The 13,041-nt window shown below is 39.2% G+C and overlaps 1 protein-coding gene across 1 annotated transcript; it reads left to right on the plus strand.

Annotated features, from left to right (window-relative positions):
- The first annotated feature begins 580 nt into the window (after positions 1-580).
- On the plus strand, positions 581-11,063 carry LOC120633992 (solute carrier organic anion transporter family member 74D-like). Its single transcript, XM_039904429.1, has 12 exons — positions 581-641; positions 1,225-1,395; positions 2,244-2,414; positions 2,749-2,946; positions 3,894-4,085; positions 5,077-5,198; positions 6,087-6,182; positions 6,689-6,882; positions 7,592-7,705; positions 8,394-8,515; positions 9,448-9,588; positions 10,737-11,063. The coding sequence occupies exons 1-12, from the start codon at positions 581-583 to the stop codon at positions 10,916-10,918; spliced, it is 1,764 nt and encodes a 587-aa protein (XP_039760363.1). The 3' UTR covers positions 10,919-11,063.
- The last annotated feature ends 1,978 nt before the right edge of the window (positions 11,064-13,041 follow it).

The raw sequence follows: 13,041 nt of genomic DNA on the forward strand, positions 1-13,041 counted from the left end.
TTTATTCATTTAGATTTTATCATACATGTATTCCTTAATATTAGTAATCATCAAGTTACTACATGAATATAAAGATGAGCTAGGATTTTTTTTATACTTATAATTGACGGACGGCCATCGGTAATGCGGCCTACTAACTGAAAATCATCGCTTATAAACAGAGCAACACTACGCAGGGCATGCAAAGAACACTTCCCGCAGTTTCCCTCACGTGTCTGTAAATACAACGTAAAGCGGGCCCTTCCGACCGGAACACAACAATGGTACTTGGTAGCAGAAATAAGCATGGCGGTAGTAGTTCCCCGAAACAGCTTTGTCACTGGAAGCTCTACTACGCAGTACCTACGGTTAATTTTTCTATGGCACCCGAAATAATTATAATCGTCAATACACAATTCATTACAACTGCTGTCAAGCTTGATAGCAGTTTAATTTTTAAGACATTGGGACCGTGGGGACCGGGGCCTAGAGCTATTTTTAAAGAATTATCAAAAAGGGTTGACGTCTGACGGGTCTACCGGTGATCCTAGAGCGGGCAGTTGTTTTGGCCAAAGAATAAGTTGCCAGCATCTTAGGCACTATGCCTCGCTGCGGTGGTTTTAAAGTCGTTTTAGAGAGGCATACGCCTTTTGCCATTTTCAGTAATCTCTTGATGCTTTCTCCCTGATATTCGCCTGTCCCCGTTCCCAAGGAGCCAGCGTCAATCTAGCCGGTCTCTTAAACTCATCCCGGCTTATTCCTTGTGGCCTGGAGACCAGGAATATCTATGGTGGCAAGAGCCCGTTTGATCGTGTCATTTAGAGAATTATGCAGTCAGTGTATTCCAAACTTATCTACCTCCTTTCCACACAGACATCTATGCTCGTAGCACAGCGGTGTTTCTAACCTGAGACCTAAAGACTCACGAAAACTTTCGTTATCCAAAAAAAGTGCCAAGATTTTTGGATGGAAGGGCCAAATACCGAGATTATTTTTCACTTAAAGCACGAAGCCTGACTCGATCTTGTTCACTACAAATATTTTGAACCAAATTGGTATGATTTGTTTCAATCAATCTATCAATGAATCAATTTTTTATTTTGCTTGAATATGGTACATGCAGCATGTTTACATAGGTGTAAATTAAATTTTATAAGTATCACATATCCTGCCAAGATTGGCGTGCAAAAATTTTGTGTTTTATTTAATTTTTTTTTTTAAAAAACGGCTCTTTTAACAATTTAGTGAAGGTGATAGCGAAAGGATGGTTCTTACTCCGCAAGTACATCCTCACGATACCGCGGTTCGACCTGTTCCTGCAGGGGGCGCTGCTCATCGTGGTCTTCCTCGAAAGCTACGTGTTCTTGCTTCTGAGGAGAAGCGCCGGGACAGGATACCTGCGGACTATCAATGAAGGTACATATGGATTTCTTGATCTTTCTCGGGCAGGTAATGCAACCATCCGAACTGCTGGTGAATTTTGTGTCACTTTCCAACCCCAATTACTATTTTTAAGTAAACAATCGTATACATCTATTATCTAATACGCTGCTGAAGGGTGGACAATAGAGCAAACATTCTTATTTATAACAATCAGTAGGAAAGTGAAGATATATATGACTCTTTTAAATTATAACGTCGGCAATACCTAATAACCCGATGGGTAGGGAAAGAATGAAAACAACTAGTGCTCAATTTCTTTAAAAAAAACCATTGGCCAAAGATGATACAAACATAAACTGGCAGCTGATTATCTATGGAATTAATATCTTAACAGTACAAGTACAACTTTTTTATGGATTGTTGTATCGCTATTGCATTTATTATTAGTAATCCGAATAAGCGATGAAAGCCCATTGGGTAAGACTTCTACTTCACTCTCGGAGGGCTGATGTCTAATCCCAGTACGCTCCTCTTAAAGTTTTTGGGTTAACCACTGCCATAGTTTTTAACTGAAAGAAATCAGATATAGCCCTTCATTAGGTCCGCGTCGCGTAGCGTAGGTACTAGGCGCGTGTCGGTCTTTTATCGTCAACAGGGTTGTCATAAGTAAACACTTAAAATGTTTGGAATTCTTTTGTATAAAAAATAAATAGGCTTCTTTTGATGTAATATTTTTACAGCGTGATACCTTATGAAATATACTTACGCATCCTTCAATATTATTTCGTAATTATGTTACACGTTGTATATTGATCAATAAAGGAAAAAATAAAAATAAATAATTCTGCTTATTGTTCTTGAACTCGTCTTGTATTATTCAGATTGGGTGCAGCTAGGAGTTGGAGGCGCGGAGTTCCTGTTAGGGGCAGTCGTAGCGTGGTGGGGAAGAGGGATGCGGCACTTCGCGCTATCGGGTTGGTTGGGCGCGACGGCCGTGTCGGGACTGATCGTGCTGGCATTTCCTTTTGCTGAATCTGGTCGACCTCCGGTAGGTAAGTTAGTACTCATTATATTTTAACGTTTATATCTGGAAATTTAGATACGGTGATAGCCCAGGGTAGGACTTCTACTTCACTGTCGGGGGCGAGTTCGAATCCCAGCACTCACCTGTTACTTTCTCAGTTATGTGCGTTTTAAACAATTAAAATATCACTTACTTCAACGGTGGAGAAAAACAGTTTTTTTTAAAGCGTTTACATAAAACTGGCCGACTAAACCCGATTATCCTACGTATTTCTGCGAATCCTCGATTGATTATTTGAAATGTAAGTGACTACATCAAGTTATCATTTCCACAGTGTTAAAAGTGACTTATTCATTCACCAGAACTTTGTGGAGGTGGCATCATCTCAACCTACTCTGATCCACAAGAGAACCAATCCGTCGAAGATGAGTTCTTGGTTCCACGCACAGTGTTCCTGATCCTCACAGCGGTGCTCTGCGCTCTGACCAAGATCAGCGTCTGGGCGCACGGGATTACATACCTCGATGACCATGAGCCAGAAAGCGGGCCGTATTTTTACGGTTAGATTATAACTTATTGTTTATATGTATATTATAAGTATTTATGTATATTATTCATTAAATATCTTAGTAACCATAACATACGGTTACTTTGGGGCAAGATGGCGATGTGTGTATTGTCGTAGTATATTTATTTTTTTATTATTCACAACTTAAGGTCTGAAGGGGCGTGGTTGCCGTTGAAGTTACAGGCACCTACGCCTTAGGTTTTCTTTATTTATTCTGCCAAAAGTTAGCCCTCGCCTGCAATCTTGCCTGGAAAGAGACTTTGTTGGGGGCTTCTTCTTAGACCGGAACCGTATGGAAACGTTTGGAACCCTCGTAGCGTTAGTTTTAAGTTTAAGCATATGGTTATCGCCATCACCTCATTACCGTGTACACATGTCTTATGTTTGACAGCCGATTGGCGCAGTGGGTAGCAACCCTGCTTTCTGTGTCCAAGGCCATGGGCTCGATTCCCACAACTGGAATATTTTTACTGTGATGTACATGAATGTTTTTCAGTGTCTGGGTGTATATATCTGTATTTTATTTGTCTACATAAGTCATAAAATTATTCATCTTAGTAACCAAAACACAAGCTACGCTTACTTTAGGGCTAGGTGGCGATGTGTGTGTCTTGTCGTAGTATATTAATTAATTTTATTTATTTAATGTACGCATCAATGTATGTTTGACTTTGAATTTAGAATGAGAGATTCCAAAAAGGACAATTATTACTTTATTGTGTTTTTATTGTAACTTTATTTTAGGGCGGATGGAGGAGGTATTTTTTTCACATCGTTTTCTCAACGCTGGTGTGAAATCCTTTGAAATAATACCTACCTAACCTTCACATTCGTCTGCAAATATTGTCAGCCGTAAGATCAGCAGTAGTGCTATTCGTATACACAACCATTAGTTAACAAAATAAGTTTGTTAAATAAAACATTCTCTGTTAATTCCAGGAATCCTTATCTCCATCCGTCTGTCCCTTGGTTTGAGTGGGCAGAACTGGATGCGGGGCGTATCAGTGCGGGACGACTGGTGGGAGGCGCACATATCCCTGGCGATGCTCACCCTGATGTTCTCTATACTGTTCACCCTCTTTCCGAGGAGGATGGACGGGTATAAAGAGTTCGAGGAAAAGGAATATAATTGTAAGATGTGCTATTTGACAATGTTACGAAATTTTCGATATCCTACTTATGTGTCTCGGCGAGAAAGTCAAGTATCACTAACACGTGGCAATAATCGTTATACCTGTAAGGATTGGATAATCAACTATACAACGTGTAACAGAATTACGAAATAATATTGAACGAGGCATAAGTATATTTCATAAGGAATCACCCTGTGAAAATATTAAATCAAAAGAAGCATAGAATTTGTTTTTCCATGCAAACGAATTCAAAACATTCTACGTTTTTACTTATGACAACCCTATTAAAGGTATAAGACCGACACGCGCATAGTACCAACGCACATGGAGTCACATGATTTTAATTTTGCAGGTGATGTAAGGGCTGTATCTGATTATTTAAAAGTAAAAACGATGGCAGTGGTTTACTCAAAAACTATTAGGTTTTCGGTTTCACAGATAAGTCTCAAAGACAGTAAATAATGTACCTCTAAAGCCTGTGAAGTATTATTTCGGTAGTAATTCGGCCCGAGATACATATACAATAGCACAATACGGTAGAAGGTACAATTTGGCGGCCTTATCGCTATATAGCTATCTTTTCCAGGCGCCAAAAAATCTGTTAATAGAGAATTTTGTTGTTGGTGTATACCTCATACTGCTGGTAAACAGAACCCTGGCAGATCAGAGCGCAGGGCCAAAATCGAACCCAATTCCCCGTGATTCAACATCGAAAAATTAAGACCAGCCAGTCTGCTGTTTTAAAAAAATAACCAGTAGAATATTAGTGCATTTGACACGAAATGTAGAAAATATCCAGTTAAGAGTCATAAGAACTTAAGACTAGGCTTGAATAACTCGTACAATGCCTACCCTCAAGTATTTCATAGTGGAGTTTCTTTCCTTTTTTATATCATCTGCTCTCTTAGTGCATACTCTGTATGCAGGCAATGCTTTAAGGTAGGTGTATTCTGGACAAACTGATAAGCAGTCGTCCTCTCATATTTCAGGCATCTTGAAACCAATCGGTCGCATGCTGCGGAACAAGGCGGTGGTGTTTCAGACCGTGGCCCTCGCCCTTCTCAACACAGCTTTATTTGGCTATGTGAACCATGACACGGCTACCATACAGGTTGGTAAATGTGCAGGCTATATAGCTGGCGGCGGTGAAACGATAATAACCCAGGCTGTAGGACTTCAACTTCACCTCAACGGTACCATTCTAAGTTATGTGCATCTTAAGCAACTAAAATATCAACGGTGAAGGAAAGCATAGTGAGGAAACTGCATGCCTGAGCGTGCTCCATTATGTTCTAAAAGCCTTGTGACTCCACCACCGCACTATGCCAGCGTGGCGAACTACGGCGCTAACCCCTTCTCATTGTGAAAATCTCATTCCCTCCGCATTACATGACCATTTATATAAAAAAAAAAAATTGGCTATACATACCACGCTAGCCTATGACATCTTCGAATCCTTTCTGTAACCAGTAACTGGCGCTACTTTCAAACTACGCCTATTATATCATCATCATCATATCAAGCCATTACCGGCCCACTACAGGGCACGGGTCTCCTTCCACAATGAGGAAGGGGTTAAGGCCGTAGTCCACCACGCTGGCCCTGTGCATACTGTAGTGTAGACTCACACCGTTGAGCAGATCATGGAGAACTCTCAGGCGTGCAGGTTTCCTCACAAAGTTTTCCTTCACCGTTGATGCAAGTGATGTTTACATTGCTTTAAACGCACATAACTAAGAATGTAAGAGGAACGTACTGGGATTCGTACTCGGCCCCCCGAAAGTGAAGACGAAGTCCTACTTACAGGGCTTTCCCCGCCTCGCCTACTATATACTCATTTCATCTCTTCTTATCCTTTCTTCTGACATCACACATCCACCTCAACATTCGCATTTAGGTCACGTGTACTCTTCTTTCATCAGTCCCTTATACATTCTTATTCATACAAAGTCCTACAACATCTTATATCTTTCATAAAGGTGTACTTTTTAATTTCCAGGCAAAGTTTCACGTGGAAACCTTGACTCAGGATCCTCGGACGACAAGGACTATTATGGACATTTTCCGCTCCCTGGTCCTCATTTTCTTTGTCACGGTAAGATATTATTTGAGCTCGTTGCCTGCAGTTTAAGCCACCTTTTAAGCCCGTGGGTAAGCCAACTAAGCAATTGCTTAGGGCATCACGTCTTCTTGGGCACCATGAACAGCAACGAAAAACTTTTGCTAGCACATAATAGGCAAGGATGATTGAAAAAACGCATCTGAAAAGTCGCATTTCAATAAATAAAATATATATGCTTCTAATGTTAACGGCTAGCATGGGTAGGAGACAATCTCCCCGGGGAAAGGATAAAAATTATATATACTTCCCAGCTAGATAATTTATTTAGCTGGAAAGTTTTATTATATTATTATGTGATAATATACGTATGTACTTGGCGGAAAAGCCAATAAAAAATTGTTGGAAGACCCGGGAATCGAACATGAAAAATATTATGTTTAACTACGGATTACGATAAAGAAAGACCTAGATTCGATTCAAGGGGTTTCCAGAACAACTATTACGCACAGTCCTATCAAAAAACATGTCAAATCTTACAGATTTTCCGTATGCGATTCTCCGTCCGACGCAGCGACGGTGTGAAGTCAAACACGGCGTCCAAAGTAGGAGGCGGGGTCTGTGTGCTAGTCGCTGTGTTCTTCTGCGTGCTGGCGGGCTTGCACTGCAACACAGGAGTCATAGACGGGCTCGAACACGGCCAGTTTCAACAACCTGAGTGTAGCTCTGAGTGCGGGTAAGAAAATATACTTCTACTATTGCTGGGAATCTTGGTGGCAGTGATAGTGATAACGGTACCGTGAGGCAGTTATTTTTGCATCGTCTAGAGTCTCATACAAGACAGAAGTGTATCTTCTTTTCGAAAGGACACTTGCCGATAACCACCTTAAGGGGTTGCTACCGCGTCACCGGAGGAGAGGGGCGACCTTGAAAGCTCGGCATGAGAAGAGCCCCAGGGCTCTAAGACATCGGGGGAAAGTGGGGAACGTTGAATCAAGGGTGCCTCCTTATAGGACTCAGACCTCGGCTCGGTTCGACGTTAACCTGACTGAAAACCATTTACTATTTAATCTCGTCCTTTGATGTGTGGTTTGAAAGGGTGTTGTTCTCCGGAAGGTTTACTTTTATTGCTGATAAACATCATCTTTTAAAGCTCTATAGGTCCCTGTCCCTATCCCTCTTCCGGTAACTAGTCTTTGGAGTCCTTTTGAACTGTAGTTTACAATAAAGTCTGTGTCTGTGTGTGTCTACAGCTGCTCCCTCTTTTGCCCTTCGGGATAGTAATAAACTGCGTAGTCATTTGTTAACCGTGCCCTTTTTTCACCCGAGGTAATAATACATTTTTCCCACAGCCTAAGCGTGACGTGCACGATAAAATAATCTTAGTTCATTACCATAGGTCCGAAGACTTAAGCCAAACGAACTCCTTTTTATTTCTTCTGCAGGTGTGGATCTGAAAGGTACGGATTCGTCCCGGTGTGCATTCTGAACACTTCCACCACATACTTCTCGCCTTGCCACGCTGGTTGCCAGGAATATGAAGATCTCAATGGATTCCTGTGAGTTTGCATCCAGCTAAACATCATCAATAGTCTATAACAGTCCTCTGTTGGACTAAATGCCTCTCCCAATAGGGGTTTGCAGATAATTGCAGCTGGGCAGACGGGTTGTTCTGGGTTTTATTCGGGAAACAGAGGAGTTGTGATAACTTCCAAACATATAGCTCATAAATTGTTTACTAATTTGAGCTTACTTTTGCAAAGAACGGCCTATCCAATATGGCGGATAATTTACTTTTACACTCATTTGTGAACTATTAAGTCAGTTTTAGCTTAAATCAAATTATAAATATAACCTAAAATAAACTATTTAAAAACTAAATAAAATCTAAAACGTCCTCGAAACCACCGCAGCGAGGCACAGTTCCTAAGATGCTGGCAGCATTGCCCCTTTGGATGGCCAAACTAATTCGTTGAAATTTAGCTTAGTAATTATGTATTTTATTGTAACAAATACGTTAGGTAATGTATAATTAGACTTAATCAGACACTGTGAGCCGAATTTAATGAAATTTCGCACAAAGATATCATCAATTATACATATATTTCCGGGATACCACCCATATTCATGCACAATATGAAAATATAATTAATTTAATGTCTTTCGTAGAGATGTTCAACTTCACTAGCGCAAAAAGTCATAGATTCATTAAAGAATACATTCAGCTTTACAAGGTTTACTCGACAGGTTGTTTGACGATTGCAAGTGTGGTCCTCACCGCGCGGTCCGAGGAAGCTGTACTCTCCCGGAGTGCTGGCTACCGTACTCCATTTACCTGGTCTTCTTCACTCTGGCCCTCGCTGCTGCAGGTAGGTTTGAGACTAGTTCAGACTACTTGAATGGTTACTGATTTTTGACCACAGTGAACTTGTTCAGAATTGAATAGTACGGCAAGGTGATTACGTATCTCGCGACACTTTTGTTTATTTACTGTATGGAAAAGTGACGTTTGACAGCAGTCATTGCAAGATTTATGCCTGTCGCATTGCTGTCGCGAGACACGTAATCACCCTGCGGTTTGGAACGCTCTTCCGGCTTATTATTCTTCTGATTAATTAATTGAATTCCTTCAAAGCAAGAGTGAATAGGCATTTTATAGACGCGCGTCCTAACTTAGACCGCATCATTGCTCTGAAGATCTTTTTGGTGTGGAGTAGGTATAAGGATTGAAGAAATTATAAATTACACCATACAGATTCTCCAGCTTTTCGCGGAGTATAGCAAATTAAGCTTAATTTTCATAATGCATCATTGCTTTACATCAGACACGATAGTTGTCAAGCGCAAGCCTATCAGGTACAAATCAATCAAATCAATCAAAAACTGTTTTATTCATATAGACCTTATCACAGGCACGTATGAAGCGTGCATACATTTAACATGTAGCACTAATGTTAGTGATGGTGATAAATACATTCGTTAACTTAAAACTAAAGCTAGGAGGGTTCCAAACGCGCCCTGGTCTAAGAAGAGCACACAACAAACTTAGCCAGGATTTTTTTTGTTAACTAGAATAGAATATAATGGCTGAAAATCAATGCTGTGCTTCTAAGTATGCAGCTACACTGAGTCAGCTCCTTTGTCACACATTTTTTTTTATACTTTAACAAATTTATGACACGAATGTAACATTTTACACAAATGTGTGATAATAAAGACAATATTTTCTTCTCTTTCTTTCAAAAAAAAAGAATACTAAGTATAATATTAATTATTAACCCCTCTGTATTTACTTTTCCAGCGGCATCATTCCTCATGCAGGGAATGGTGATATTGCGTGCAGTGCGCCGGAGAGACAAGCCTATAGCCATCGGCGTCAGCTTCGCCCTCATCGGATTGCTGTCGCACGTGCTGGGGCACTTTATCTACATGATTATCAGTTGTAAGTACCACTAGTATTTTTTGTTAAATAAGGCCGCCAAATGTACCTAATACCTTAACGCTCTATTTTATATTAGTATTTATGTAAATTTATTGGTGTACAATAAATAAATATACCACGACAATACACACATCGACATCTAGCCTTAAAGTAAGCGTAGCTTGTGTTATGGGTACTAAGATGACTGGTAAATATAACAATTAATAATATACATAAAAACTTATAATATACGGATACACTGAAAAACATTCATGCTCATCACACAATCATTTTCCAGTTTTGGGAATCGAACCCACGGCATCCAATGCAGTCAGAAAGCAAGGATGCTGCCAACTGCGTCTTTTGTTTATTTATTGTATGGAAAAGTGACGTTTGACAGCAGTGATTGCAAGATTTACGCCTGTCGCATTGCTGTCGCGAGATACGTAATCACCCTGCGGTACGACGTCCAGTGTGATTAGGGGGTTTAAAATTACTTCACTACCCCTAACAGTTTAGCTCGCTACCATCTTTGACTGCTTCATAACTTACCACCAGGTGAGATTGCAATCAAGGGCTAAATTGTGATAGAAAAAAAAATTAAAAACACCATCCCGAGCATAATACCAGGTTCTCAAGTATTAGTTAATCTATGCTGATTGAAATTACAAAACTGTCGTTTAATCTGAAAGACCTTATTCATCATATTATCCGGCATACTGGCTCATTACAGGGCATAGGTTTCCTCCCACAATGAGAAGGAGCTAAGGCTGTAGTCCACCACGCTAGCCCAGTGCGGTTTGGTGGACTCCACACACCTTTGAGAACATTATGGAGAACTCTCAGACATCCAGGTTTCCTCACGATTTTTCCTTCACAGTTGAAGCAAGTGATATCAAAACGCATACAACTTAGAAAAGTTATGAGGTGCGTGCTCGGATTCGAGTTCGGCCCCCTGAAAGTCTAAGACCTACCCACTGGGCTATCGCCGCTTATTCGGATTACTTAATAATAAATACAATCTCGATGCAATAGTCCATAAAAAATAATACCTACATGCACTGTAAAGATTTAAATTCCATAGATAATCAGGTGCCAGCTGCTGTTTGTATCCTCTTTGGCCCATGGAATCTTTTTTTTAAGAAATTGGCACTTCTTTTCTTTTTCAGATTACACCTGTGCTTATGAGAAGGACGGCATCTGTCTCCTCCACAACTACTCCATATGGTCAATAGGAGCTGTAAGCGCAGGGCTTTCTGTACTCTCTGGCATCTTCAGCTTTATAGCGAGTCGGTACCCGGCCGCGCCCGAACTCCTCGTCACTTCTGACATCTACACTGATGATAGATGATCACGGAAAGGGGTCAAGTATAATTAGTAGTACTTTCCTACTGTTTAAGGCCCAATCGAGTTATAGTCTTAGTTTCAAATCAGAGATGCGCTTGAAGTTATTTAAGAAAATAGTTAATAGAAAAGTAGAAAATAGTTTTGTTACGAGCTAGGGTACGAAGATTTGGAATAAGAACACCTCGTAAGACTTTAGTTCCAGAGCATACTTCCAATCGCAGGTCAATCGTAGTCCAGAATGGTAGCAGATTCCACTAGGTTTCATACTTAACACTCGAAGTTTCGCTTGGATGTCACTTCGCTGGCGCTTCAAACAAGGCTATTCGAGTGTACTAATTTTAGAAGTCAATGCTTGGTCCGAGGACCGAGACCTTTAAGCCTTATAAATGGAGTTAAAAACTGACACTAGCAAAACCATATTTTATTTTTATTTATTGATATTCTGTTAGTCCCATTTTCCGGAGCATAAAAATTCGATTTAGTTCGATTACATCTTGTATTTAAAACCATTTTACCGTCACGACCACTGACCTCTATTATATACTATAGTATAATATAGGTCAGTGTAACCGACAAATTGCATTAAAAAACAAATTAGTTTTTTTGTGTTGTAGAGTTTTTCGAACAGGCGGTGAGCCAAATGGGAAAGTGGGAGAAAGTTTGCAAGCTAGCAACCTATGCGTTTTCACTGTTTTTGGAGACAAGGCACTGCATACAATAATGGCTGAACGAGAGTTCTAGATGTATACCTTAATTGTGTTTTTTTGCATTACGTGGATATCAGATATTTTGTCAAGGTATTGGCTACCATTTTTTTTAATTTCGGGTATTTATTGATAGTTGATAAATAGCTATGTAAGTTAACGAATAAATGTACAATATACATTATATTTTTGAAGTTATACTTCTTTTTGCACGTCAGGGAAAAATGATGAGAGTAAATTTTTACTTCGCACACCGTCACAAAAAACCGACACCCTGAAGTTAGCTATAGTCAACAATTTAGATTGTCAAAAAAAGGTTTGACAGTGTACACTTAAATTTTAATGATAAAATAATAAAAATCTGAAATTTTAATGTCGAGTGAAACTTGGTTGTCCGATAATGCGATAGCAAAACTAGATAATTCGTTATAATAAAACTCTAAAATAAGGCGAAAGATAAAATTTTTAAAAACATTTTTATCTTGTTACGCCAAAGAAGTATAACTTCTAACCCGTGTACAAAAATACACACACGATTTTTTATTTATTTTGTGAATAAATGTAATAAAAAAAATAATGTTTTATCATTTATATAATAAAAAACTAATGTTGTTTCATGATCCTACGCGAAGAAAGCACATAATTAATTGAATACAAAACCGGTGATTTCAAAATAATCGCTTTCTACACAGCATCGTACCGGAACGCTAAATCGCTTAACGGCACGTATTTGCGCACGCACGCCTAGGGTGGTAACTAAACAGCGCCGACCAGACCAAAGCCAGAGAAATTTTGGAAATTAAGGTTTTTAAATTGCCCCTGTCGGTATCGAACCCGGTTACTCCAACTTATAAGACCACTCTGCTCACCACTGCGACATCGCTCCTATAATTTCAAATAAAACAACGTTGCCAGGAAAAAAATAACAAAACAGAAAAAGTTAAATAAATATATTTTAAGTATTTCGAACTTATTTTTTACACTACTTAATATACTTTTTACACTATAAATCAACTTTATTGAAAGCTTCTATTTTGTGCTAAGGGGACAACAATTTTTATATACTAATTTTAACTTATTCCTATTTTTTGTAATCACCAAAGCCTACATTTATCTATGTAACTATTAAAATTTTCGATCAATAATGTACTAGCTCAGATAAACTCGTTTCTCTTTTATTCGTTTATGCTTTAGGTAAATAATTGAGAAAAGTTAACCTATTGGCAGTCAGTTGTCATAAGGGTCATAATTGGCTACCTTATTTTTTTTTTTTTTGATTTACGTAACTTTTCAGGCAAATGCGTATAAAAAAACATCCAGACCCTCATCATGGTTTTGTAAACGGCCATGGCTTTCTAAATAATATATTTTTATCGAAGTTCGATTTACAGAAACAGAAGTCTACAATCAATTATATAAAACG

This window comes from Pararge aegeria, chromosome 22 (genome assembly GCF_905163445.1).
Source record: "Pararge aegeria chromosome 22, ilParAegt1.1, whole genome shotgun sequence".
Lineage (NCBI taxonomy): Eukaryota > Metazoa > Arthropoda > Insecta > Lepidoptera > Nymphalidae > Pararge > Pararge aegeria.

Bases quoted from the DNA above. Each gene is read 5' to 3' on its own strand.
- LOC120633992 (XM_039904429.1), top strand. From the start codon at position 581: ATGCCTCGCTGCGGTGGTTTTAAAGTCGTTTTAGAGAGGCATACGCCT. The intron at 2,947-3,893 runs GTTAGATTATAA...TGTTAATTCCAG, and splicing joins AAGCGGGCCGTATTTTTACG to GAATCCTTATCTCCATCCGT. The intron at 5,199-6,086 runs GTTGGTAAATGT...TTTAATTTCCAG, and splicing joins ATGACACGGCTACCATACAG to GCAAAGTTTCACGTGGAAAC.